The sequence below is a fragment of the Hylobates moloch genome, unplaced genomic scaffold (assembly GCF_009828535.3).
Source record: "Hylobates moloch isolate HMO894 unplaced genomic scaffold, HMol_V3 SCAFFOLD_11, whole genome shotgun sequence".
Classification (NCBI taxonomy): Eukaryota; Metazoa; Chordata; class Mammalia; order Primates; family Hylobatidae; genus Hylobates; species Hylobates moloch.
In genome coordinates this window covers 57,508,873-57,536,813 of record NW_026652286.1, presented here as the reverse complement: position 1 = coordinate 57,536,813, position 27,941 = coordinate 57,508,873, and the positions used below count along the sequence as shown (strand labels likewise).

At 38.1% G+C, this 27,941-nt stretch overlaps 1 protein-coding gene across 4 annotated transcripts in view; it reads left to right on the top strand.

The window, feature by feature from the left end:
- Window positions 1-27,941, top strand: part of DLG2 (discs large MAGUK scaffold protein 2) — a 2,210,459-nt gene that overhangs the window by 333,365 nt on the left and 1,849,153 nt on the right. For all 4 annotated transcript variants that reach the window (XM_032167965.2, XM_032167963.2, XM_032167962.2 and 1 more), the window contains one exon: window positions 3,356-3,501. In XM_032167965.2, the coding sequence (XP_032023856.1) occupies window positions 3,356-3,501 (146 nt within the window). The remainder of the gene's footprint in view (window positions 1-3,355; window positions 3,502-27,941) is intronic.

Genomic DNA, 27,941 nt, shown 5'->3' with positions numbered 1-27,941 from the left:
CAGATGTATTTACAGAAATTCTTTTTTTCTTCCCCTTTATTTTTAGTTTTTATTTTTTGGAAGAGAGTCTTGTTCTGTTACCAGGACTGGAGTACAGTGGCATGAACACAGCTCACTGCAGCTGTGACCTTCTGGGTTCAAGCAGTTCTCCTGCCTCAACCTCCTCAGTAGCTGGGACCGCAGGCACATACCACCATGCCCAAATTCTTTTCTCTCCATTAATACATGAGGCAAGATGATGCAAACATATTTTGTTTTCTGGGTTTTATCTTTTTTTATTCCTTATTCCTCTGATTTTTGTTAACCCAATTAGTAACCTACCAGCCCGCATGTTATTAAAAAAATCTGGGAAGGATGTATATCTGTAAAGCTTTTACCTTCTGTTCTTACACATTTTTCAAACAAGACCTCACAGTTACTTTATTGCTAGTGGCCGAATAAAGTTGTAGCTGTACACAAAATTTAAGGATTACTAACTTTTCTCTGTAAATCTTAATATTTATGAAACACAAAATTTTTCTTTATTATTTATGAAAATGTAATATTTAATTCATACAAAATAATATATGCAATTTATCTATAATATACACAGCATAACAAAACAAACATTTCTGAAATTGCTACTGACATCTAGAAATAGATCATTACCATTAACTTGTATCTACTCATATGTACTTTCCTTATCCCACTTCCTTGCCCACCCTGTCTACTGAAGTAACTACATCTTTTCATGTCGTCCTTTGCTTTTGTCTATTTGTTTTGTTACATGTATATGTATGGATGCTTAAAAATACATGGTTCAGTTTTGTACATTTTTCAACTTTACAAAAATTTTTTCATATTGAAACTTGCTTTGTTCACCCAACGTTATTTTTCTAAGATATATAGTTTCATGATATTATCATTCATTCATTTTTAGTGCTCCATACACTCCATCTTGAGAACATATCACAATTTATCTATTTCGCTTTTGATGGACATTGGAATGTTTCTAATGTTTGCTACTGTAATCTACGCTGTTATGAACATTTTGGTTTGTTTTTGGTGTATATGTGCCAAAGTTTATCTAGGATGTGTACTGGGTAGTAGAAATACTGACTTATAGGATAAACAAATGTTAAATTATTTTCTGAAGTGGCTATAGCAATTTGCACTTGCTAGGAATGAATAAGTTACCAAGGATTCATGTCTTTTTCTAGTCCTTGTACTGTGAGACAATTATTTTTGACAATATTTTTGATGTAAATGGCATTTGACTATGATCTGAGTTTGTATTTTTTATCACCAATGAGGTCGAGGATCTTTCCTAGGCTTATCTGTGACATGTGTTTCTTTTACTGTGAAATGCCTGTTCATAATTTTTACCAATTATTTTCTTTTAGTTTGCTTGTCTTTTTCTTTGCGATTTGTATTTCTTTTCATGTCTGGATACTGTTCTTTTGTGTGCTGTGAAATTATCTTCTTTCAATTTGTACCTTGTATTTTTGCTTTCTTTATTGATACATATATACATCTTATGCATAACTGATACATAATAAACTACATATATATAATGCATAATTGAATAGATTTGGACATATGTGTGCACTATAAGTGCAATAAGGATAGTAAGCATACACATCACTCTTAGAAGTTTCCTCTTACCCTTTTGTAATCCCTCCTACTCATCCCTTTATTTTATATTTTGTGTTATAATCCAATACTAGGTAATTTTTTTTTTGCTCAAATTGCTCCAGCTTTGGCCATCTTTGGCAGCTCTTTCATGTGGTTCTTGTGTTTCTTTGATATTCCCCCATTGTAGCAGGGTTGTTTCTTTGGCGACTATTTCTTTATTTGCTGGGGCTATAAGATGTTCCACGCTCACCTTATGTCTCCTGCCCCAGTCCCAGGATCAACCGTTTCTCCAAGGAGCTTCTTTTGTTGGAAAACAGTATTACAAACCAAGATCTGGGCTCTGGGTGTGTTTGTTGCTACTGGGGTGTCCCTGCGTCTAGGTCCTCTCAGAAGACAGAGCCAGGAATTATATATGACAGAGCTGGGAAATGTCCAGATACATATTCATTTCTGTTCCTAAACATATTTTTATCTATCTCTCTATCCTGTAGCTCTTGAAAACTTTCAGTTCATATAGATACCCTCAATGCTAATCTAATATGACAGTGTTCATTACTCTTTACCAAGGCTGCACAGAGGCCAAAATCAGGGTGCTGATTTTGTTTATTATTACTGTGGCATCATTTCTTCTAGGACTTCTCAGCAGATGGAGGAAGGAAATATATGTGTGTTTAACTGATTTGCGTATATACATGTCTGTAAATATTCTTATATGTATTCATCTGTATCTACATTAAGCTAAACATGTCTCCAACTCTCATCTAATATCATATGAATCATTTTAACCTTACTTGCCTGTAACTTTCTATAGAACAGTAAGAAACTTGGCTCCCATCATCTACCATCCATTCACTTAATTGTTCAATTTTAGTATACATGTATTGTGTTCTCAGAATTGTTCATCTGTACCCAACAGGACACAAGTTTACCAATTAGAGTATGATGCTTTTGTGTAGTTTCTTTGACTTTGGTTTTATAGTCTCTGTTCATTTCCAGAGTTACTTAAGTCAGTACTTTTTTTTCCTGTTGACTTCTTGGAGGTTATTTTATACATTTGTAATACAGTTACATTCCTTTGTAACAGTCTGCATTTCATCTTGGGATCCTCTGACTTCCTACATGATTTTTTTTTTTTAATTTGCCCTACGTTAAGGTTTACTTTTTGTGCTACTGAGTTCTTTGGGTTTTGACAAATGGTTCATGTTATGTGTCCAACACTATAGTATCATTAGAGAATATTTTCATCATCCTCTGCATTATCTATTCAAACCTCCTTCTCTTTCTCAGAACCTCTGGCAAACATTGATTTTTTTTAAACTGTCTCTTTAGTTTTACTTTTTCCAGATGCTATATAGGTGGAATCATACAGTATGCATCCTTTCCAGACTGGCTTCTTTCACTTAGCAATATGCATTTAAGATTGACCTATGCTTTCGCTTGGCTTGATAGCTCATTCCTTATTACTGAATAACACTCTATTATATGGATTTACTACAGTTTATTCACTTTTTGATGGATTTGTTCTAGTTTTTGTAATTATGAATAAAGCTGCTATAAGCATTCTAAATGCAGGTAAAAAGATTATTTTCAGGATTTCTTCTGTTTTACTTTGGGATATATATATTTATGCAGTTCTTTTAATCAGCAAAATTTCTGTTTGTCTATATATGGACATATATGCAGAAGCTATTTATGAAGTCATGCATTACATTTTGATGCTTTCCTTTCATTTTCTTTACAGATATCCAAGAATTTTATGAGGTGACATTGCTAAATTCTCAAAAAAGTTGTGAGCAGAAGATAGAAGAAGCCAATCAAGTTTTACAGAAATGGGAGAAGACATCCCTTCTTGCTCCGTGCCATGATAGACTTCAAAAATCTTCAGAGGTATACTATTGAAACTTCCGAAAGAACTGAACAATACTAGGACTTAGGCCAGTAAAGAAGTAATGGTAGTAGTAGTGATTATTATCAACAAAAGGCAACAACAATAATAGAAATGTAGTTATACCATACTGTATGCAATTTTCATATATGAAAATTCTATTTTTCCAAAACATAAAATAGGGCATGGGAATGACATGATTCTTTATATTGTTTGAGTGGGTTATGTTAGCAAAATTGTCATAGTTTGAGTTGACTCAAGTCTAAGGCATTCCGGAGTTTCAGAACATGGTTACCTGTGCTGTAGGGGAAGGAGGCGGATGGTAGAACAGGGAAGTGTGGTCTAAGACTCTGATTTCCATAGCAAGGGTACATATCCTGGAGCAAGAATAAAATGTTGAGGTATAGGAGCAGAATATTAGGATTCCCATTTCCATTTCTCTTAATAATATTCTTTAAAATCTTCTGTATTTGAGTAACTTATATTTCAGTAGTAACTAATTTTAAAAATAAATATAAAGCGATTAGAGTTGTATGATCAACTTGTTTTTACAGATAGAATTATGGAATCAAACAGTTTGGACACTACTGTTAAAATCAACATTTACCAAAGGCTAAGGCAAGTTGAGGCATGTCTCAGGTTCATAGCTAAGGGCTAACAGGGACAAGTCAACAGATACGTTTAAGTGGCAGTCAATACTTTGAAGGGAGGTAATAGTACATACCCACACACACTATTTGTCAAGATTGGAGTCATGTAGCCAACCCCATGATTTGGAAGCTACATGGAATCCTAGTGCCAATCAATAGTATGTTGATTGCTGAGTTTGTATTGTTAATATTGAGGCCTCTCATCTACTTTCTGTCCTGCTCAGAGCTGATTTGTAAACCAGGAAGGACAGAGCCTAATTATCACCCTTGTTACTGAAAAAAAAAAAGTTAATCATGACAATAATTTGATAAATAATAGACATCAACTTTGTGAAATTATACTTAAAAGCATAAAAATAAGCATCATCCTAATTTTAGCACCTAGAAGTAATTATTTTGACTTTTTAGTCCTTTTTTGTACAAATATATGTACATGAAATTGGGACAATAGCATGTAGGGCATTTTATGTCTTTTACATTTCATGTTACACTAATAGCACTTATCCATATCATAACATTGAACATTTTTGGAAAATATTTTAGTGGCTATGAATATTCCATGATTTGGAACTTATTTAAGAAGATCTTCATTCAAATCTAGGCTATCTTCAATTTCCTGCTTTGAATAATGCTGTAATGGATGTGCATGTGTATAAGCCATTCCTGTTTTTTTTTTCTAACTGTTTAATTAGGATTGATTTTATAAATGAAACTACTGAGTACAAGGATATGGACGTTTTTAAGGCTCTGGATACAAATTGTCAAGCTGTTTTGGAGAACAATGCTATCAGCCATCTTTCAAAAGGCCAATCTGCCTGTATCTTTAGTAGCATTATTTTATTATTTAAAATAGGTTGTCAAATTAACAGATAAAATGTTTTACTTAATGCTTTATATTGCAGTTATGTGTTCACTATCATGACTCAACTTTTTAAATGATTATTGGTTATCTATTTTTCTTTCATGATCCATTGAAGCTGTTTGTCTATTTTTCTAAGCGGTACTAGAATTCTTAATTGCTTTGCAACAGCAGTTTATTTATGAAACATGCCATCCTGTGGTCATAATTGTTATTTTTTTCTGGTTTGTTTGTTATTAGTAATTTTGCTTGTAGTACTTTTTAACCTTCAAAGTAGTTTTAATTTTTATGTGATAAAATTATCACTTTTTAAAAAATTATTTCTTCTTTGCTTTATCTTTCTTCACTCTAGGACTAGTGAAGTATTCTCCTGTATTTTTTTTCTAGGCTTTCATTGCCTTGATATTTTCGATTTTTCAATTTTCTTTTTTTTTAAAAAGTAATTAATTAATTAATCAATTTTTAACTTTTATTTTAAATTCAGGGGTACATGTGCATGTTTGTTATATAGGTAAACTCATGTCACAGGGGTTTGTTGTAAGATTATTTCATCACCCAGGTGCTAAGTACCCAATAGTTATTTTTTCTGATCCTCTCCCTCTTCCCACCCTCCACCCTCTAGTAGGTGCCAGTGTCTGTTGTTCCCTTGTTTGTGACCATGTATTCTCATCATTTGCTCCCACTTATAAGTGAGAACATGCAGTATTTGTTTTTTTGTTCCTGTGTTAGTTGGCTAAGGATGATGACCCCCAGCTTCATCTATGTTCCTGCAAAGGGCATGATCTCATTCCTTTTTATGGCTGTGTAGTATTCCATGGTATATATGTACCACATTTTCTTTATCCAGGCTACCACTGATGGACATTTAGGTTGATTCCATGTCTTTGCTGTTGTGAATAGTGCTGCAATGAACATACGGGGGTGCATGTGTCATTATGAAAGAACATAAATTTTCAAAAACATTATTTTATTCAACTTCTAGATGCATAGTCCCATATATATTGCATAGAAGCATAAATCATATATACTTTTTATTCTAAACATAGTTGTTTTTAAAACAATTTTTCTATTTCTGTGGACTCCCCTTTCACTCACTTCCTGCTTATACTGTATCAGCTCTATCCTCCCTGCATGCAAGGTAACCGATGTTAGCAATTTGTGCATTTTTTTGTTTTTTCTTTAATTTTTTATTTTTAATTATTATGGATACAAAATAGTTATACATATTTATGGGGTACATGCAATGTTTTGATATGAACATATAATGTGTGATGGTTAAATCAGGGTAATTGGATGTCCATTACCTCAAGCATTTATCATTTATTTGTGTTAGGAACATTCTAATTCCACTTTTTAAATTATTTTGAAATATACAATATATTATTAATTATAGCTGCCCTATTGTGCTACTGAGCACTAGATCTGTTTCTATCTAACTTTATTTTTGTACCCATTATCCATCCCTTCTTTATTCTCCCCTCCCCATTACCTTCACAGACTCTTGTACCCATCATTCAACTTTCCATCTGCATATGTACATTTTATTTTTTTAGCTTCCACATATGAGTGATATTTGTCTTTCTGTGCCTGGCTTATCTCACTTAACATAATGTCCTTCAATTCCATCCATGTTGTTGCAAATGACGGGAGTTTATTTGTTTATTTTTTTGGTTGAGTAAATTCCCATTGTGTGTATGTACCACATTTTCTTCATCCATTCATTTGTTGATGGACACTTTGGTTGATTCCATATCTTGGCTATTGTGAATGGTGCTGCAATAAACATTGGAGTACAGATACTTCTTCAATATACTGAATTTCTTTATTTTAGATATATACCCAGCAGTGGAATTGCTGAATCATATGGCAGTTCTAAGTTTAGTTTTTTGAGGAACCTCCATACCGTTCTCTATAGTGGTTGTACTAATTTGCGTTTCTGCCAACAGTGTACAAGGGTTCCCCATTCTCCACATCCTCACCAGCATCTATTATTGCCCTGTCTTTTTTATAAAAGCCATTTTAACTGCAGTGAGCTCAAAGAGGAGGACAGATGAGGGATAGCCTTAGAGGCTATTGGAAAGATTTTACTATGAGAGAAATAGAAACCATTGGAAAATTTTGAGCATACAAATGAGTTGATCTGAGCTTCCCAAAAGGCATACAGAATATCCTGCTTTTAGAAATTAGAAATATTTTACTTTTGCCTGGATCTGTTGAACTCATTATTAGTTTCCACAGGCTTCATTATTATAGCTACATATTTAGTGTATATTAAGGTTGATAGCAAGAACAATGGGATCATTATTTTGAATCTCACGGAGTCCCTACAGTGTGCCTCCCAATGATTCCTTTTCCCCTTGAAACAAAATCAGATGGGCTTCTGAAGCAAAACTTTGATGTGATTTTGATAGTATGTAAGTTTAAAAGACCTGGAGGTAAAGGTTTTAGACTTTTCTTGTCTGGAGAGAAAGTGACATTGACTTGTTTGCATTCAGCTTGGGAAGATCTTAAATACAAGTTTCACCTACTATTTTTTGAAATTTCATCTCCAGTGCCTGGTGGAAAGAGATCTGTCTTCTTACTTCCTCAGCATATGTGTGATAGATTCTAGCTGCTCAACTTAAACTCTGATTTATATGAAGTTTCTGGAAAATGTAAATCGGCACCCTGATCCTTCACATCCCATAGCATTTTAACCTGTAATATGTTGTTGATATCATAAGATGACACGAGCAGAGTCATAATATGGCTATTCTGTGTTGGATTGGTGATGTTTTGAAACAAGATAGAAATCTTTATTTAGGAATATAAAATAAATGGCCTTTTTAAAAACATTTTAAAAGAAGCATCTATTCCGAGGTTTGATATTTTTGTTTGTTTCTTAGGTGTTTTGCTGAACTGTAAGTAATTCATCTCTCTATTCTACAATATTCTATTCTGAGGTGCATATCACCCTTCTCCTGTCTGCCAACACTATAATAACTGATTTTTAGCTCCCAATTATGGTGAGTTTTCTGCTTAATTTGTGGGTTTTTTTTGGTGTAAAAAAATGGACACAGCATCCTCCTCACTTCTGCTTTAAGTATATGTGTATGTATTTTCTCCATAGAACTTGAGCTGCTGGGCTGAAATCTGCAATTCTAACTTGGTGACAGAAAGAAAGTAAGTTTATATTATGAACAGTGTTACAGTAACAGCACTGGGCCAGGAAGGAGGCTGCTTGGCATAGCAGAACAATCAAGAGTAATCTGAAAGCCTTATGTTTGAATTTTGCTTTTGCCAGTTGCTAGTTACATGGCCATCGTCAAATTATTTAACCTATCTGGTTTTTTAGCTGTAAAATGTCAAAGTAATCATAGTGTCTACCTCATAAGGTTATTGTGAAGAATAAATAAGCTATCAGGCACGTAAAGTGCTGAGTACAATTCCTGGACCTAGGAAATGCTCCATAAAGAGCACTTATAGTGATAATAATCTTGTAGAAAGTCCTGTTACATTCCTGAGTCTCACTATCTTCATCAGTAAATGGAGATAAAAACTATATGTCAGGGGGAATCAAATAAAAGGAGATATATATATATATATATATATATATATATGCTTTGAAAAAGGAATTTTGTAAAGCTGCATTATATTAAAATGCATAGTAGAAATAGGACTTTTCCCCTTGTTTTGTCACTTCTCCCTGGGAATTCAGATCAAATAACCAATGAGAAAGCATTTTGCCAGGCAAAAAGCATTATGTGAATATAAGATAATCTCACCATCATTACTATACAATGCACAAATATCTTCTCATTTAAACCTATTACTGTTACTTAAAATTCCTTCCATGGATATTTTGGTGAGGCTCCAGAAGACTAAGGGAGTTAAGGTAGTCCCTGTTAAACTGTACATGCTATTGTAGGGTAACACAATACTGCTCTCAATAGGCTCTTGAACTTTAAATAAAAACAATTTTTTGTTGTTGCTGTTTGCTTGTTTATTTTTTGTTTTGGTTTGTTTTTCTGAGAGAGTGGGTGGAAAGGAGTAATTACGTCGTATGGATTTGTGTTGGTATTTGGAGGTCCTGGGTAATGGTGGGAGGAAAGTAAACACTGATAAATAGGAGTTGGAAGAGGGGTAGAGTGGAGAGAAAAGGAAAGGGAACCTTAAAGGAGAAGTGAGTGTTCTCATACATAAGCTTCAGCTACTAGTTGACTTTTTATTATAGCAGCCTGGCAAGCGGTGTAGAAATTAGCCCTTGAAAAGAATGATGAAACTGTTTTCCCCTCTGTTTCCTTTCTCTCTCCTCTTTTCCTTTCCTCTCTTCTTCCTGTCTCCTTCCCTCCCCTCTCCTTATCACTTACTGAGCATCTGCTATGTATATTCATCTTTGTGTAGCTTCTTTAAGCTGCCACCTAGCTTTGCACTCATCGGTTGCTATGTAAAGGGAAACTCAGGAACATGTTTTTTCTTCATAACTTCGGCTCTGCCCGGCTATCTTTAACCTATCCTTTTTACTTGATCCCTTCTTGATTCCAATATTCTAGTTCTTGACCTGGATATTAACTATTTTCTTCTTTATTGGACTTGGTGTTCTTTCATAACATATCTTTTGGATATCAGTTATAAAGATGAGGAAAACCAAAGTTTTTTATTTGATCTTATACTTTGGTGGAAATAACAGTCTCTCACATATATAGGCCGTTTTATAGTTAAAAATATAACTTCTCTAACTTGATTTTCATAAGGGTTTAGTGAGGCAGGTAGAGTTGCTGTTGCTATCCACATTAGAAATGGGGAAGCTGCAGATAAGCAACTTGTCCAGGGTCATATTGTTAGAAAATGGATAGAATCAAGAATTTGATTTCAAGACAAGAATTTTTCCATTACACTATAGCCGAGAAAGGATGATTTTTACTAGAATACTAGAGATGGTTTCATAGCTGGGTGGGTTTAGAAATGGGCTTTGTGTAATGTGTAAGATCTGGGTTGAAGGTCTTGCAGGTGGAGAAAACTATGTGAGCAAAGGCTTAGAAGAGTAATAAAACCTGATACTTATAAATAAAGTCCAGGCTAGGCTCCTTTTTTTTTTTTTTTTGAGACAGAGTTTCGCTTTTGTTGCCCAGGCTGGAGTGCAATGAGACGATCTTGGCTCACTGCAACCTCCACCTCCTGGGTTCAAGCGATTCTCCCGCCTCAGCCTCCTGAGTAGCTGAGATTACAGGCATGCACCACCACGCCCAGCTAGTTTTGTATTTTTAGTACAAACGGGTTTCACCATGTTGGTTAGGCTGGTCTCGAACTCCCAACCTCAGGTGATCTGCCCAAGCACTTTTAATATATTATCTCTTAATCTCTATAGCAACCCACGATGGTAGATATTTTATTGATTGATTCCTCACTTCATTTTAAATAAGATTTGAAATGGTAGGTAGGTATTACTTATAATTTGCAGAAGAGGAAAGTAAGCCTCAGAGAAGTTAAATGTCTTCATCAAAGATACACAGTAAAATGTGCTATAGTGGGGATTAATAAATATGTGCCTGACATCCCATCACCTTTCTTGGGAGAAAGTGGGAAAGGTTTTATAAATAGTGAACATTTAGGATTAGTAGGTGGGGAGCTGAGAGTAGTAACACTGATTAGGTTATTCTAGCTGTCTGCTTGAGAGCCTTAATTGCAATATTATAGCATTTAGACACTTTTCTTCAGGTAGTTGTGAGCCACAGAAGGTTTTTATGCAAATAAATGGCATTATCAGCTATGCTGGGGCAGATTAAACTGGCAGCATCATGCATGGTAGATCATAGACAAGAGAAACCGGTGACAGGGAGACCAATTAGGTGGCTGCCACACCAGAAACTGTTCAACTGGGTACCTGGAGACTATGTATTACCCTCCCTGAAGATCACGAATAGATTTTTTCTTGACAAAGCATCATCTCTCATGGGTAGTAACTTGATTTATAAAGAAGAAAACCAAGTTAAATTTAGAAAATACATTCAAACTAACTTGTAAAATAAAGAAAAATCCTGCTTGCAAAATTAATCACCTAGGAAGCCTGTGAGTAACTCACAGAGCTGGTAGTTACTTTGCTGAGGCTGAAGTTAACTCAGCATTTATCTATGAATAGTTTACAGTAAGATTTTTCTTTGGAGTACTCTAGCTAACTTTCCAATAATATGATCTAAAATAGTGAGAGTACTTTGGTTTTCTACCTAATATTTTTCAAATATAATGAAATTAGATTACATTCACACTTACCAGAAATACTAGACCTCAAAGAAATATTACTTGGATGATACAAAGATATTTAATTGTAAAATGTCACTATTCATAACTTCTTGAAATATCTCTATGTTTGACCTTCCTCTCCATTCACAATGGCACTGATCTAATTCAGACTTTCATGGAATCTTTCTATGGATTTAGAAACAAGCTTTAACTGGTCTTCATAGTCAGGATTTTCCTCTTGTAGCTCAACCTCCCCAGGCTAACAGTTTTAAAACTATTTATTGATCTTCATTTTTCACAGATTATTGTGCCATCTCCTTAGCATAATCTTTACTGTCTGGACTGAACGTACACTAAGCTTTACTTAAGCCTTGTTCTTGTTAGTTGCTCTGTCTGGAATATTTTTCCCTTTGTTTTCATCTGGAAATTTTCTACTTAATCTTTTTAAAGGTCTACCTGTCTATCAATCACCAATTTTCTAATGACCTTAACTAGAAAAATTCTTCTTTTTCCTGTACTGCTCAAGGCCTCTGTTACACTGTTTGACATATTGCATTTAAATGACTTGCTCAAGTGTTTCGCTTGTTAGATCATACTTTAATATCAAGTATTATATTTATTTACCAGCTTTTTAGGCAGTGTATTGCCTAAAATGTGTAATGGTGTAATGGTTCAGAGCTTTTTAGGCAGTAAGTATTCAATAAATGTTTATGAAGTAGATGATTGTATTTTTCTTGATGTCAGAGAATGATATGTTGTTTTGTTAAGTATATGTATATTATGCTGGAAACATGAATTAAAATTTCCTGGTTGATCCAGTGAAAAGATGCTTAGTCCTAGGTAAGATTCTGAAGATAGTTTTAAAACACAGGAATGAGTCATGGAGGTACAGCTCACCCTATCCTTCAAATTACTTATTTTGTGGTACAACATGGGACAATTATGGGCTAAAATGATGTCATACAGTTCCATACTCTTCCCTACAGATTGTGTTACTATCAGAGTTAGAGATGTCAGAGTTTCTCCAAAACTGAGTCATTATGGAGACCGGAGAGAATGGTTAGATTGTAATGACTATCATCTTTCCTATTTCAGATTTGATTTGGGTTGATTGCTTGCCCATTTTAATAATTTGACCTCTTTTAAACATTCATTCTTGTAATAGTGAAATTCTGTAATCCCATTTCTTATTCAACAGGCAGACTATCCTGGCAAAAAAGATAGAGGAAGTGCCACATTCCTAAAGTTTTTTTTCTCCCACAGAGAAAGGAGCCTGTGTTATATGGAGGTCAATCCAACTTTGAAAATATTACGGTGAGAGAGTAAGATTTGTTCAGGAGGTAGAACTGTCAATAACTTGATAATCAGAATGCAACAGTAAAGAAAAAGTTTCAGAACATCCATACTATACAAGCTTGACACGTTGTTGCCTAGATAGCACTGCAGTGGGTCTAAGGACATCTACCTGCCTTAGACTCCGTCCATGGAGAGCTTTATGTGGAGACTTCAAAATGGCTTGTTATGATCCTTAAAACAGTATACTGTCCTTACCTGCAATCAGTAAGCATTTTTTTTTTTCCCCTGGGGAGCTTCGTATTTTCTACATTGTGTTATAGTTATTGTAAACATGATAGAACTCCCCTACAATACTGTGGAGTCAGGACCTGTGTGCCCTGTATATATGGTTTATATCTTCTCAGGACTAAGCTAGATCCTTACATATATTAACTTCTCGGTAAATGTTCATTGAACAAATAAATGAATTATATTACTGTCTAATCTAAAGGAAGAATGGTTTCAAATTATATAAAAGTATGAACTTTTTTTTTCTATATAGGGCAGGATATTTAAAATTGAGAGTGTTCCTGAAAATCGAGATTTATGATTATCCAACTCAAAGCACTGTCCAAGAACTAAATCAGATAATAGTTTCGGATTATTTTTGAGATGAGAGAGTGCACTATTAGTTAAACATTTTATGAAATGTTCACATATACTAGTATTCTCAGTTAGAATTTCATTATTGTTTTAGTAAATATGACAGATTTGTATGTATGCAGCTGTCATTGAAAGTAAGTAATATAAGATTATGGTCTAGCATATGAATAATCCTTTGTCATTTGAAAGAAAGTTGTTTTATTTTGAAATCTGTTGTGGTCATCTTCCACATGATGAAAAATAAATTCATGAATATAATACCACATATCATACTAGCAGAAAAACCCAAGTTGTCTTGTAAAGTCTACAAGAGTAAGTGAGTCAAAAAACCCAAAGCAATTAGCACCTCTAGTCATTGGCTAAACTAATTTCGTAAAGATAGTTCTGTTGGGCTGAGGGAAAGCTTCCCCTTTGCCCTCTGAAGTTTCACTGAAAATCATTGACAAAAAGCATATTAACAGGAGAAAAGGCATACAAATTTATTTGATAATAGTTTCATGTGATATAGGAGCCTTTAGAATGAAGGATAGGATATCTTCCCGAAGATGCAGGGAAAACTATCCATTTTTATGCTTAAGTTCAACAAAGTATGACTTGCCATGTAGAAATATGTTTGGACAGAAAGGGTATGATCCAATGCTAATAAACTGAGAGGGGAAACCTAGCAAGGCCTATCTGTTTAGATTATTCTTGGCCTCTCTGTGCAGCATTCTTTTTTTCTGGGTATGGTACAAGAGACTTTCTGGAATGGGAGTCTTATGACTTACAATCAAACAGATAATTTATTTACAAACAGTGGTATTTTAAGTAATACTTTAAGGTTTTATGGCTGGCTTTGGAGGAAAGGGGTTGTGTTTCTATGGCCCACCTTGGGGAAGAGACTTGGGGTAGACTTGGGGTAGAATGAATGGTCAGAGACAGCAGAGTACAAGTTCAGAGAGAGCCACTTGTGAAGGCTTCATTTTGAGATATCATTTTCTGAGACCCTACAGTGTATAATATAAAATACATTTTATGATACTTCTTTACTGTAATGGTTAGTCTTATTTGTAAACTTGGCTGTGCTATAGTACCTAGTTATTTATTCAAATACTAAGTTGGATATCGTTGTGAAAGTATGTTTTAGATAAGTAAGACATCTACATTCAGTTGACTGTAAGTAAAGGAGACTTTTTGTTGTTGTTGTTAAGAATAGTTTATTTGCTGGTGGTAATTAACATTGCCTTGCAATACTATGATAACAATGGCCCACCTTAGTTTCCTTGCACTTCTCCACCTAATCTTAATTTTTTTTATTATACTTAAAGTTCTAGGGTACATGTGCACAGTGTGTAGGTTTGTTACATATGTATACATGTGCCATGTTGGTGTGCTGCACCCATTAACTCGTCATTTACATTAGGTGTATCTCTTAACACTATCCCTCCCCTCTCCACCCACCCCATGACAGGCCCCAGTGTATGATGTTCCCCACCCCGTGTCCAAATGTTCTCATGGTTCAATTCCCACCTATAAGTGAGAACATGTGGTGTTTGGTTTTCTGTCCTTGCGATAGTTTGCTGAGAATGATGGTTTCCAGCTTTATCCATGTCCCTACAAAGGACATGAACTGGTCCTTTCTTATGGCATCATAGTGTTCTATGGTGTATATGTGCCACATTTTCTTAATCCAGTCTATCCTTGATGGACATTTGGGTTGGTTCCAAGTCTTTGCTATTGTGAATAGTGCCACAATAAACATACTTGCGCATGTGTCTTTATAGCAGCATGATTTATAATCCTTTGGGTATATACCCAGTAATGGGATGGTTGGGTCAAATGGTATTTCTAGTTCTAGATCCTTGAGGAATTGCCACACTGACTTCCACAATGGTTGAACTAGTTTACAGTCCCACCAACAGTGTAAAAGTGTTCCTATTTCTCCACATCCTCTCCAGCACCTGTTGTTTCCTGACTTTTTAATGATCACCATTCTAAATGGTGTGAGATGGTATCTCATTGTGGTTTTGATTTGCATTTCTCTGATGGCTAGTGATGATAAGCATTTTTTCATGTGTCTGTTGGCTACATAGATGTCTTCTTTTGAGAAGTGTCTGTTCATATCCTTTGCCCGCTTTTTGATGGGGTTGTTTGATTTTTTCTTGTAAATTTGTTTAACTTCTTTGTAGATTCTGGATATTAGCCCTTTGTCAGATGGGTAGATTGTGAAAATTTTCTCCCATTCTGTAGGTTGGCTGTTCACTCCGATGGTAGTTTCTCTTGCTGTGCAGAAGCTCTTTAGTTTAATTAGATCCCATTTGTCAATTTTGGCTTCTGTTGCCATAGCTTTTGGTGTTTTAGTCATGAAGTCTTTGCTCATGCCTTTGTCCTGAATGGTATTGCCTAGGTTTTCTTCTAGGGTTTTTATGGTTTTAGGTCTAACATTTAAGTCTTTAATACATCCTGAATTAATTTTTGTATAAGGTGTAAGGAAGGGATGTAGTTTCAGCTTTCTACATATGGCTAGCCAGTTTTCCCAGCACCATTTATTAAATAGGGAATCCTTTCCCCATTTCTTGTTTTTGTCAGGTTTGTCAAAGATCAGATGGTTGTAGATGTGTGGTGTTATATCTGAGGGATCTGTTCTGTTCCATTGGTCTATATCTCTGTTTTGGTACCAGTACCATGCTGTTTTGGTTACTGTAGCCTTGTAGTATATTTTGAAGTCAGGTAGCTTGATGCCTCCACCTTTGTTCTTTTTGCTTAGGATTGTCTTGGAGATGCAGGCTCTTTTTTGGTTCCATATGAACTTTAGTTTTTTCCAATTCTCTGAAGAAAGTCATTGGTAGTTTGATGGGGATGGCATTGAATCTGTAAATTACCTTGGGCAGTATGGCCATTTTCATGATTTTGATCCTTCCTATCCATGAGCATGGAATGTTCTTCCATTTGTTTGTGTCCTCTTTTATTTCGTTGAGCAGTGGTTTGTAGTTCTAAGTAAAGCAGACTGTTAATAATGTGGGTGGACCTATACAATCAGTTGAAGGCCTTAAGAGCAAAACTGTTCTGGAGAAGGAATTCTGCCTCAAGCCTGCAACACCATTTCTGCCTGAGCTTCCAGATTTCTGGCCTATCCTACAGATTTAAGATACATCAGTCTCCACAATTGCAAGAGTCAATTTCTTAAAATCAATCAATGTGTATTAGTCTGTTTTCATACTGCTGATAAAGATGTATCTGAGACTGGGCAGTTTACAAAAGAAAGAGGTTTAATGAACTCACAGTTCCACATGGCTTGGGAGGCCTCACAATTATGGCAGAAAGAAGGCACATCACACGTGGTGGGAGGCAAGAGAAGAGAGCTTGTGCAGGGAAACTCCCCTTTATAAAACCATCAAGTCTTGTGAGACCTATTCACTATCATGAGAATAGCATGGGAAAGACCTGCCCCCATGTTTCAATTACCTTTCACCAGGTCCCTCCCACAACACATGGGAATTATGGGAGCTACAATTCAAGATGAGATTTCAGTGGGAACATAGCCGAACCATATCATTCATGCCTGGCCCCTCTCAAATTTCATGTCTTCACATTTCAAAACCAATCATGCCTTCCCAACAGTCCCCCAAAGTCTTACCTCATTTCAGCATTAACACAAGTACACAGTTCAAAGTTTCATCTGAGACAAGGCAAGTCCCTTTGGCCTATGAGCCTGTAAAATAAAAAGCAAGTGAGTTGCTTCCTAGATACAATGGGGGTACAGGCATTGGGTAAATACACCTGTTCCAAATGGGAGAAATTGGCCCAAAGAAAGGGGCTGAAGGCCCCATGCAAGTCTGAAAGCAAGCAGTGCAGTCAAATCTTAAAGCTCCAAATTGATCTTCTTTGACTTCGTGTCTCACATCCAGGTCATGCTATGCAACAGCTGGGTCCCCATGGTTTTGGGCAGCTCAGCCGCTGTGGCTATGCAAGGTGTAGCCTCCCTCCTGGCTGCTTTCCTGTGCTGGCATTGAGTGTCTATGGCTTTTCCAGGTGCACAGTACAAGCTGTGGGTGGATCTACCATTCTGGGGTCTGGAGGACGGTGGCACTCTTCTCACAGCTACACTAGGTAGCACCCCAGTGGGGACTCTCCGTGGGACATCCACCCCACATTTCCCTTCTGCACTGCCCTAACAGAGGTTCTCCATGAGTGCCCCACTGCTGCAGCAAACTTTTGCCTGGACATTCAGGTGTTTCCACACAGCCTTCGAAATCTAGGCGGAGGTTCCCAAACCTCAATTCTTGACTTTTGTGTACCCATAGGCTCAATGCCACATGGAAGCAGCCAAGGCTTGGGGCTTCCACTCTCTGGAGCCATGGCCTAAGCTCTACCTTGGCCCCTTTTAGTCATGGCTGGAGCAGCTGAGACACAGGACACCCTAGACTGCACACAGCAGAGGGACCCTGGGCCTGGCCTGCAAGACCATCTTTTCTTCCTTGGCTTCTGAGCCAAGGTCTCTGACATGCCCTGGAGACATTTTCCCGATTGTCTTGGTGATTAACATTCAGCTCCTCATTATTTATGCAAATATCTGCAGCCAGCTTGAATTTCTCCTCAGAAAATGGGGTTTTCTTTTCTATCAGATTGTCAGGCTGCAAATTTTCCAAACTTTCATGCTCTGCTTCCCTTATAATACTGTAAACCTTTAACAGGACCCAAGTTACCTCTTGAATGCTTTGCTGCTTAGAAATTTATTCCGCCAGGTGCCTTAAATCATCTGTCTCAAGTTCAAACTTCCACAAATTTCTAGGGCAGAGGAAAATGCTGCCAGTCTCTTTGTTAAACCATAACAAGAATCAACTTCACTCCAGTTCCCAACAAGTTCCTCATCTCCATTTGAGGCCACCTCAGCCTGGATTTCATTGTTCATATCATCATCAGCATTTTGGTCAAAGGCATTCAACAAGTCTCTAGGGAGTTCCAAACTTTCCCACATTTTCCTCTCTTCTTCTGAGCACTCTAAACTGTTCCAACCTCTGCCTGTTACCCAGTTCCAAAGTCACTTTCACATTTTCAGGTATCTTTTCAGCAGCACCCCACTCTCAGTACCAAGTTACTGTATTAGCTTGTTTTCATGCTGCTGATAAAGTCATACCAGAGACTGGGCAATTGACAAAAGAAAGAGGTTTAATGGACTCACAGTTCCATGTGGCTGAGGAGGCATCACAATCATGGTGGAAAATAGAAGGTATGTCTCACATGGCGGCAGATAAAAGAAGAGAACTTATGCAGGGAAACTCCCCTTCATAAAACCATCAGATCTCTTGAGACTTATTCACTATCATGAGAATAGTATGAGAAAGACCTGCCCCCATAATTCAATTACCTCCCACTAGGTCCCTGCCACTATATGTGGCAATTATGGGAGCTACAATTCAAGATGAGATTTGGGTGGGGACACAGCCAAATGGTACCACTATGTATTCATATATGTATTCACTCATCCATTCTCCTGGTTCTGTTTCTCTGGAGAACTCTGACTAATACAGGTACTAACACATTTTAATAATAGCTAACACTTATCTGGCACTTATTATTTTCTAGGCATTGCTTTACATATATTAAGTGTTTTAAATATATTCATTCGTTTAATTCTTACAACATTCATACAAGATGGGTATTATTATTACTATTATTTTAAATATGAATAATCTAAGATACAGAAAATTTAAATAATTTCTCAACATTACACAACCAGTAAGTGAAACTTACTTTTCAAAATGTTAGATTATGTCCCTGGACAAAAATCACAAAACAGAACAAGAGCAGACCTTCATTTAATTCTTTTTCTTCTCTCTTTGTGTGGACTTGGCTTTGGAATTGGTACCATTATGCTTGCTACTGGCCTAACATTAACACTATTGTGAACAGTTAACATTTGGTGAGTATATTAATGGTATGCCAAGCTTCTTACATATACAGTCTCATTATTCTCTCAAGAACCTTAAGAACTTTGTACTATTATTTACCATATTTTATAATGCAGTAGAAGATTAAGAACTCCAACTCAGTTATCTCTGACTCTACAATCTTTACTCTTAATTTTTCTGCCCTTTGGGGAATCATGGAATCCTAAGAAGTTTGAGAAATCTTGTTGTTCAAGTAGTTCAAGGACTTATCTAATGAAGATGTCTTATGTAGCATTTAATCTGATCTAATCTGGAATCCAGTCTAATCTGGAATCTCTTCACAGTGCAAAGACCTGAGCAGGCCAGCCAAATGTTTTCTGATGGGCCAAGATCCAAGCCAGACATGCTTTCTGAGGCAGTCTGAAGCAGAGGAAGTAGATGAGATAGATCCAATCTGCAGTCTACAAGGGGGAAGTTGAAAATCAGGAGGCTGAGTAACAAGATGCAAATAATAATTCCAATAAAGAAAGTGTGGGCTTGAAAAGGAAAACATCTGAGTAAGAACTAGATTGAAGCACAGACTTTCCTGGGATATTTTAGCAAGCTAGTAGCTATATGGTTAGAATGTTAGGCTACTTTAAAAGTATAGAGTTGAGATATAGAGCTTACTATTTCTATTATGACACATTCTAGTACTTAGAAAATTCTCTCACAGATGAAATAGAAGCATATGCTTCCTTAAAATTCTATCCATTAGTTGTAATTTTGAAACCACAGGGCAAATATACTTTCTTTTCTATCATTTTAAAACCAGCAATCATTCCCTAATTCTTCCCCCAACCTTTCTTACCAAGTATTTATCTGTTATAGGCATCACAGAGAGCTTTTTGAGAGGCATTAGCCATTCTAATTGTGTGTTATTATAAATATTAAGAAAATAGGATGACAAATGGTGAAGTATTTATCCTTGTAATGTGCCACCTGACATGAAGTCATTGCAATGGAATTTTCTGAAAAAGGGATAACAATTTAGCCATGTTTAGTTACATCCTAGAGCTTTACCCATGTGAACCCTGAAAATTTGAGACAGGTCTCACTTAATTTAGAAATTTTATTTTGCCAAGGTTGAGGACATGCACCTGTGACACAGCCTCAAGAAGTCCTGAGGACGTGTGCCCAAGGTGGTCAGGGCACAGCTTAGTTTTATACATTTTAGAGAGACATGAGACATCAATCAATATATGTAAGAATTCCATTGGTTCAGTCTGGAAAGGCAGGACAATGTGAAGAAAAGGCAGGAAGACTCGAAGTGGGGAGGGGACTTCCAGGTCACAGATATGTGAGAGACTAATGGTTGCATTCTTTTGAGTTTCTGATTAGCCTTTCCAAAGAAGGCAATCAGATATGCATCTATCTCAGTAAGCAGAGGTATGGCTTTAAATAGAATGGTAGGTAGATTTTCCCTGAGCAGTTCCTAGCTTGAAGGGGCCCAAGATATTTTCCTTTCACATGCATGAAGAACATGTCAGTAAAAGCAGAAAACAAGCTCTAAGGAGTCAGAGTTCATTCTACACACTTTGAAATTTGTCAGGTTAAATAAAATAATACAAATAAAGTGCTTAGTGCATTGGTTGTTAGTGAACCTTCAATAAATGAAAGTAATTAAATACAGGGAGCAGTTGCTGTTGGCAAACATATTCATGATCTTGAGAAATGAAATCTGACAGCCTGATAGCAAAGGAAAGCAGGAACACACACACACACACACACACACACACGCAAAAGGCATCACAGTTGTCTGAGATCGTTGTGTGGGCTAAACTGTCTGAAACAATTATTTTGTTATAGAGTAGAGAAATAATGTTCAAAGTAGCTTAAATTATTTTAAATATGATTCCCTTAAGAGAAAAGAATTATGTATATTTTAGAGAGGCCTCCCTACAAAATGAAAATAAAAATTTTCTTTTAAAGGGTTAAAGTCTAAGCTACCTGGAAAACTTTTCTTTTTTTTTTTTTAAATAACTGATTCCACATGGTTTCAGATAGACAGGTGTTTGTCTAGTTTGAGTTGGTTTTGGTGTTACTGTGTCAGATTATTTGACAACATCAATTCTACATAAACTAACTAGCACCTTGTATAAGGATCTCTCTTGTTTTTTGTGGGGGGTATAGAAATAAGTGAGATCAGATCTCTGCCCTCAAGGAGGTAACGATCTAGAAGAAAGACAGGCGTACACCCATGTAGCTTAATAGCAAATGTGTCTAAGTCAGTTCGGGCTGCCAAAACAGAATGCCATAGACTGGGTGGTTTAACAACAAACATTTATTTCTCACAGTTGTAGGGGCTGGAAGTCTGAGATCAGGGTGCTAGCATGTCTGAATTCCTGGTAAAAGCCCTGTTTCTGGTTTATAGATAGCTGTGTTATTGTACCTTCATGTAGCAGAGAACAGAGAGGAAGAAAGTAAGTCCTCTCATGTCTTTTTGTAAGAGTACTTATCCCATTCATGATTACTCTACCCTCATGACCCAATTACCTTTCAAAGGCCTAAATAACATCACATTGGGAATTGGAATCTCAACATATGAATTTTGAAGGGACACAAGCATCCAGTCCATAGCAAAATCCTAAAGTAGAGATGGATGCAAAATTTTGTGGGAGCATAGAGGAAGTCCGTTGAGTTTGAATTATGTAACTGCTGCCAAAGGATATCCTGAAAAAACTGTTATTACCCAGAATGGAAAGTTTATACTCTCTATAACTTGTGGGGCAACACTAAAAAGTTTTGGTTTCTAACATTTTTTGGGGACTGTGTTAAAATGACTCCTTGTGAAGCAAATATTTCTTCATTAGAATTGAGGGTTCTGAGTAAAAGTAAGCAAAGTGGGCATACAAAATATTTAATAAGTTATTTCTTCATTCTTTCAACACATTTTCATTGATTGCCCAGAAGCCTATTTTATGCCACACTTAAGGAATACAAAGATGAGTGAAACCCAATTGTATTGATGCAGGATGTTTTCTTTTTCATTTCTTTCTGTCTTTTTTTTAAATTATACTTTAAGTTCTGGGATACATGTGCAGAACGTGCAGGATTGTTATATAGGTATACAAGTGCCATGCTGATTTGCTACACCCATCAACCTGATATCTACATTAGGTATTTCTCCTGATGCTATCCCTCCCCTAGCCCCCCATCTCCCAACAGGCCCTACTGTGTGATGTTCCCCTCCCTATGTCTATGTGTTCTCATTGTTCAACTCCCAGTTATGAGGGAGAACATGCAGTGTTTGGTAGGGAGCACACAAGCACACAACTATGGGAACTGGCTGGCTGCTTTGGCACTGGCAAGAGGAACTCCACTTACTTGGGCCCACCATGATCCACTGCACATGGGAGGGATCACATATGCAAGAGAGTGCAGGAACTTGCCAGACACTTTGGCCCTTAAAGGAGCAAATTCCATGCAGGCCCTGTGGCAGTGTCCAGGTCGGGAGGCCCATGACTCCAAGGCTTCAGAGGGCATGTTACAGTGATCTTTTAGCTACACTGTCTACGGACAGCAGTATGTTATCACCTCAGTGGCCCTTTGCCTCGTTGCATGGAGTGGCTGCCCTCTGTCAGTGAGAGCAAAGGGTCAGTGTGACAGCCTTTTTGGGTACCCACATTTGGTGGGTCCTGGATTCTTTTCTGGTATCCAAGAGAATGAGGTAATGTGGTCAAATCAAAGGATGGTGAATGGGGAGAATTTTACTGAGCAGTGAGAGAAGCTTTCAGCAGAGAGGGGAGCTGGAAAGGGAATGGGAATGGCAGGTCACTCTTCCCTGAAGTCAAGTTACCTCTCTGCCTCTCTCCTCTGAAGTCAAGTTGCCTCTCTCTGATGTCCAGCCGCTTCTTCTCTCTACTGGCTGAGTCTGGGGTCTTTATAGGCACAGGATGGTGGGTGCAGCAAGCTATTGGTAGTTTTGGAAAAGGCAACATTTGATTGGTAAAAAGACATTAATCAGAAAGAACCAATCAAGAGAGCAGGCAAACAGGAATAGAAGTTCTCACTTTGGGCTGCAGGTTTCAGGCTACATTTGGCTTGAAAGTGGGGTTTCTACCAGGGACCCACCCCTGTCTGCCTAGAGTTTCTCTGCCTCCTGCCTCTATCAGTATGTAGTGGGGGCTAGAGTGCTGCCATGGAAGGAACATAGGCCTTGGAGCCAAATGGGGCTAAAGTAGGAATTCTATTTCCCCTATTTACTGCAATGTGGTTTTGAACCTGTCCTGCTTAACCTGTACATAAATATTAAAAAATTTGCCTTTATGATTGTTTTGAAGATGGAACTGATATATGTAAAGCATCTAATTTGTTTTGGTTTTGACCCATAGTGTGTGTTAAATAAATGGAAGTTATGTATATGACAGTGTCTGTTTTTAAGAAGCTCCTAGTTCAGTGGAGTCATGCAGATATTCAGTGTATACTACAATATGATGTCATAATATAGATAGTGCATTAGTCCATATGATAGGTAAGAAAGGGCTTCTTAGAGAAGACATCTTAAGAAAAATATTGAGGAATGTAATAGCAAGTAGAGTAGGGAGAGTTTATAGCTGAAGGAGTAACATTTGCAAATACATGACATTTGAAAGAGAGCATGTCTTATTTTTACTAGGAGCTACAAGTAGCTCTGCATGGCTAGAATGTAAGTGGAGGATGATAGAAGGTAAGACTGGATCATAGACAGGATCAGATTAATAAGAACCTTATGTAATCTCTAAGGATTTAGATAGTATGAACTCCTTGGAAGATTTTAAGAACAAATTAAAACAGAAGTTCAATGTCGGTAACTGTTGACTGTTGGAAAGCTACATCCATGAGACCTGAAAGAAATGTTTCTTGTGAAAAACCCCTGGGGGCAAATACTGATTTTGAGAGAGAAAGATGCTTAGTACCCTGTAGTCTGAGAAGACTACACTCCTGGGGCGGTTGGGAGGTTCCATGTGGATATAGTGCTGTTATTTTGGCTTTGTTTTGGTCTTTTTAGGTAAAATGGTACCCCATTCATAGCAATGGCCCTCATCAATAGCCCTTATTATCGGTTTGTTGACTAGCAGTACAGCAAAACTGAATATTAATCACTTTCAATCAAAAATGTATCTAATGATGGCTGGCAACCTAAACACCTGTCCTGTTGATTGGGACTTCATCCCCATCTTAGTTCCTTAAATATTATTGTTTTGATGGTGAGAAGAAGGAAGATTAGATAAACCTAAGGGGGAAAATGCCAAAGAAAAGGAAAGTATTTCACCAAAAGGCCTAGAACATCAGGCTTAAGCTGGCCATTTGTACCTCTTTTCCCCTGAGACTTGTCCCTGGTTTCTGCTTTGTTTCTAAGGGCCAAGGTGGGAGGAAGAGGATATTCTCAGAAAGGTGGAGGATTTAGGCTTTTCTTACTCCACTGGATGCATAAGAAAAGAAACTCCAAAATGTGATTCCTCTGTGGTGTCCTAATAAGATAAACAACAAACAGCAAGGAAGAGGCGGCAGGTGGGGGAGAACAACTGTCTGAGAGACAGCTAACCACAAACCCGTTGGCACAACATCCTGTTCCCAAATACATTGCTCTACACATAACTCTAGCAGCACAACCTTATCTACACAGGCCCCTCCAGCACGACCCTATAAAACTTCTCTTCAGCCCCTGCCTCTTTGCAGATAGCCCCTTCTCTGCTGTGATGCCTGTTGTTTCCTTGGAATGTACTTTCTCTCTAATAAACTTGCTTTCTTTAACTCACTATTGCTTCAGTAACTGTTACCACCTATGATGTCAGCTTCAGCCAGATGCACCTGTGACATTTTGGTGACCCGTATGGGGACCTCTCCCCTACTCTCCCCCTTTCCTGTTTTCCAACTCCAATCTCTCATTGGACAGCGTTCAAGCCTGGAGACAACTGATAGTCCTCAGCCATGGCTATTCCCCAGGGGATCAGAAGGTCCCAGTGGAAAGATGTCTGAACACTGCCACTCAATAGGGTGAGAGTTTAGAGTTTACTTTTCTTTCCAGTCTTCCAGCAGACAATGTTTAGTATCCCTCTGGCAACTGATGGCAACTGGCCAGGGCCATTCCTTGGTGTAGGCTGAAGGTCAAGGGGTGAACAGGTTTCGCTGTCTTGCCCGGAAGGAAGGAAGACTCTCTCCTATCCTTTCTGGCAAAAGTCCTCAATCCCTATGTGTGGCACAATTGGCAGTGGCAGCTCAACCAGGGCAAACCCACATGTGTTTTGGGCAAACTCACATGCGTTTTGGGGGAACTCAGACCCCCTCTCTCACTCTAAATTCTCCCATGAAGAGAGCCAGCCAGCCAGCCATCCTGCTCTGGATGTTTTAAGCCAGGTGATCTCAAACAGCATTGGAATGATAAATCTTCCCTGAACCTTTTCCTCTTGTACCTGGATTGAGCACCCTGCATAATTCATACCTGGACTGACCTGGGGTTGCGCATGCAGTATTCATCCGGTGTAAGGCCCTAGTGCCAGGATTTCCCTTCCAATAGATGGGATGCCCTTTGGAAAGTGCATCTTGGAGTCCCCCAGCAGACATAAATGTAACCCTCTTTTCGTGGGGGGATGCCCTTTGGAATGTGCATCTTGGAGTCCCTCAGCAGACATAAATGTAACCCTCTTTTCGTGGGGGGATGCCCTGAGAGAAATTGTGGTTCATGTCCCCAGCAGACACTCTTTTTGGTCCCACCGTGGGACAAAGCCCTTCCATTCCTCAGACTCATCCCTGGGCTCCATTCTCAAACACTGGGATAAATTTGACTCTCCGACTCTCAAAAAGAAATGTCTAATTTTCTCACGTAATATAGCATGGCTGTTTCCAGACCAAACTGAGGGTTGGGCTGCTTATTCTCGTGGCTCAATAATGAGATGCAGATGAACTGGGAAAGAAGGGAGTTTATTACTGTAACCAGGTACAGGGAGGTCTGGAAAGTATCACCAGACCAACTTAAAATTACAAAGTTTTTCCAGATCTTATATACCTTCTAAGCTATATGTCGATGTGTAAGTGTGCATTCATCTAAAGATAGACGTGGTTAACTTTTTCTCATCTATAACTAAGATCTGAGTCCTGAAGACCTTCCTCTAGAACCTTAGTAAATTTACTTAATCTAAATGGGTCCAGGTGCTGGGGTGATTTCCCTTATCTTGTCTCCTGCTAAATCATGGAGGTTTGGGGAGTTCCTTCAGACTCCAATAAACTTGTTTGTGGAAGTACGAGTGGTTTCTTCAGACCTCCAATAAACTTGTTTAATCCTAAATGGGTCTTGTTAAGGATTCTTTCATTATATTTCATGCTTCAAGGCCCAGGAAAGGCCTGAGCAAAACTCTTGGTGGGCTTTTGTTGCATTCCAGCCTTTGTATAAGGGCACTGACTCTTTCAGCTTTTAATATTTAATTTAACCACTCAGTCAGTGCTGAAACAGTTGTTATGGAGGCCTACATTAGTGAGACCTGGCCTGCCACATGGCCACTTAAAAAACTTCTGGATCAGAAATCCTGGCCTCCAGGTGGGACCCTTGTCCCCAACACTGTTCTGCAGCTTGACCTCTTCTGTTGCAACTCTTCTAAATGGTCTGAAGTTCCTTATATCCAGGCTTTCTTGACTCTCTCTCAGGATCGCGATCTCTGCCAAACCTGTCAAATGTGCCTGGCCAAATTCTCTGGCCTCCGTGACTCTCCTGACATTTTAGATGAACTTTTTTTACTCTCTCACATTCACCCCAGCTGGCTGGACAGGTTGAGGCCATACCTTCTTCCCCTGACAAACCACCTTCACTTTCAACTACACCTACTCCATCTGCTCCTTCTCCCTCACCTTCCCCCTGATGCCCCAAACTTGATGTCATTTTTAAGGGCCTCCTCCTTCTCAGGGACCCTTCTCCTCATCACACACTAGGTCAGGGGCCACTTATGATCCCATTTAGGCCCTTGCATCTTCAACTTGTCAAATTTGTGTCTTCCCAAATTCAGTAGTTTCACCTTCAAATGCTGCTGTGAAGGGGCTATTGGTCTCTTCCCAATGATGCCTGCTACCTTTATGAATCTCTCCTGGATTCTGCTATACCCCAGTTTTACCTTGATATGCGCCCCCCCCTCTGATGAGTCCCTTCCTCCAGCAAGATCCAATATCCTAATTCCCACAATCCAGGACAATGGCCCACGGGGTCTGCTGACAGACTCTCAATAACCATAGGTAGGGTCAATTCTATGACCCAGGCCAGCAGGAAGTAGTTGGAAGTTGAGACCTCCACCCTAATGCCAAAGACTTGTCATTGTTGTTCTATGGTGAGGTGGGGTGGGGGTGGGGGATGTGGCGTCCTCATAAGTAAGCAACAATGAGGAAGGGGCCTCAGGTAGGGGAGAACAATTGTTCCAAGAGATGGCTAACCACAAATAAACCACTAGCACAATATTCTATTCCCAAATATCTCACTCAGCATGTAGCCCCAGTAGCATAACATTATCTGCATGTAGCCCCTCCAGCATGACCCTATAAAACTTCCCTCCAGCCCCTGCCATTTTGCAGACAGCCCCTTCTCTGTTGTGCTGCCTGTTATTTCCTTGCAACATACTTTCTGTCTTACAAACTTGCTTTCTTTAACTCACTACTGTTTTAGTAAATTCTTTTACCACCTGCTACACTGGGCCCCAGCCAGATGCACCCATGACATCCTCCAAAAGGAAACATCTCAAGAGAGACTTTAGATTAAAAAAAAAAGAATCTACCATTTGTTTCCAAGAGCTTTTAACCTCCTAGTTCCCCACCCCTACCATGGCCCACGTGAGGTGGTGTGGGACTGTGTCTACCATGAAGAGATTGCTGCATCCCATCTCTGGTTCCTTCCCACCTGGTGATCA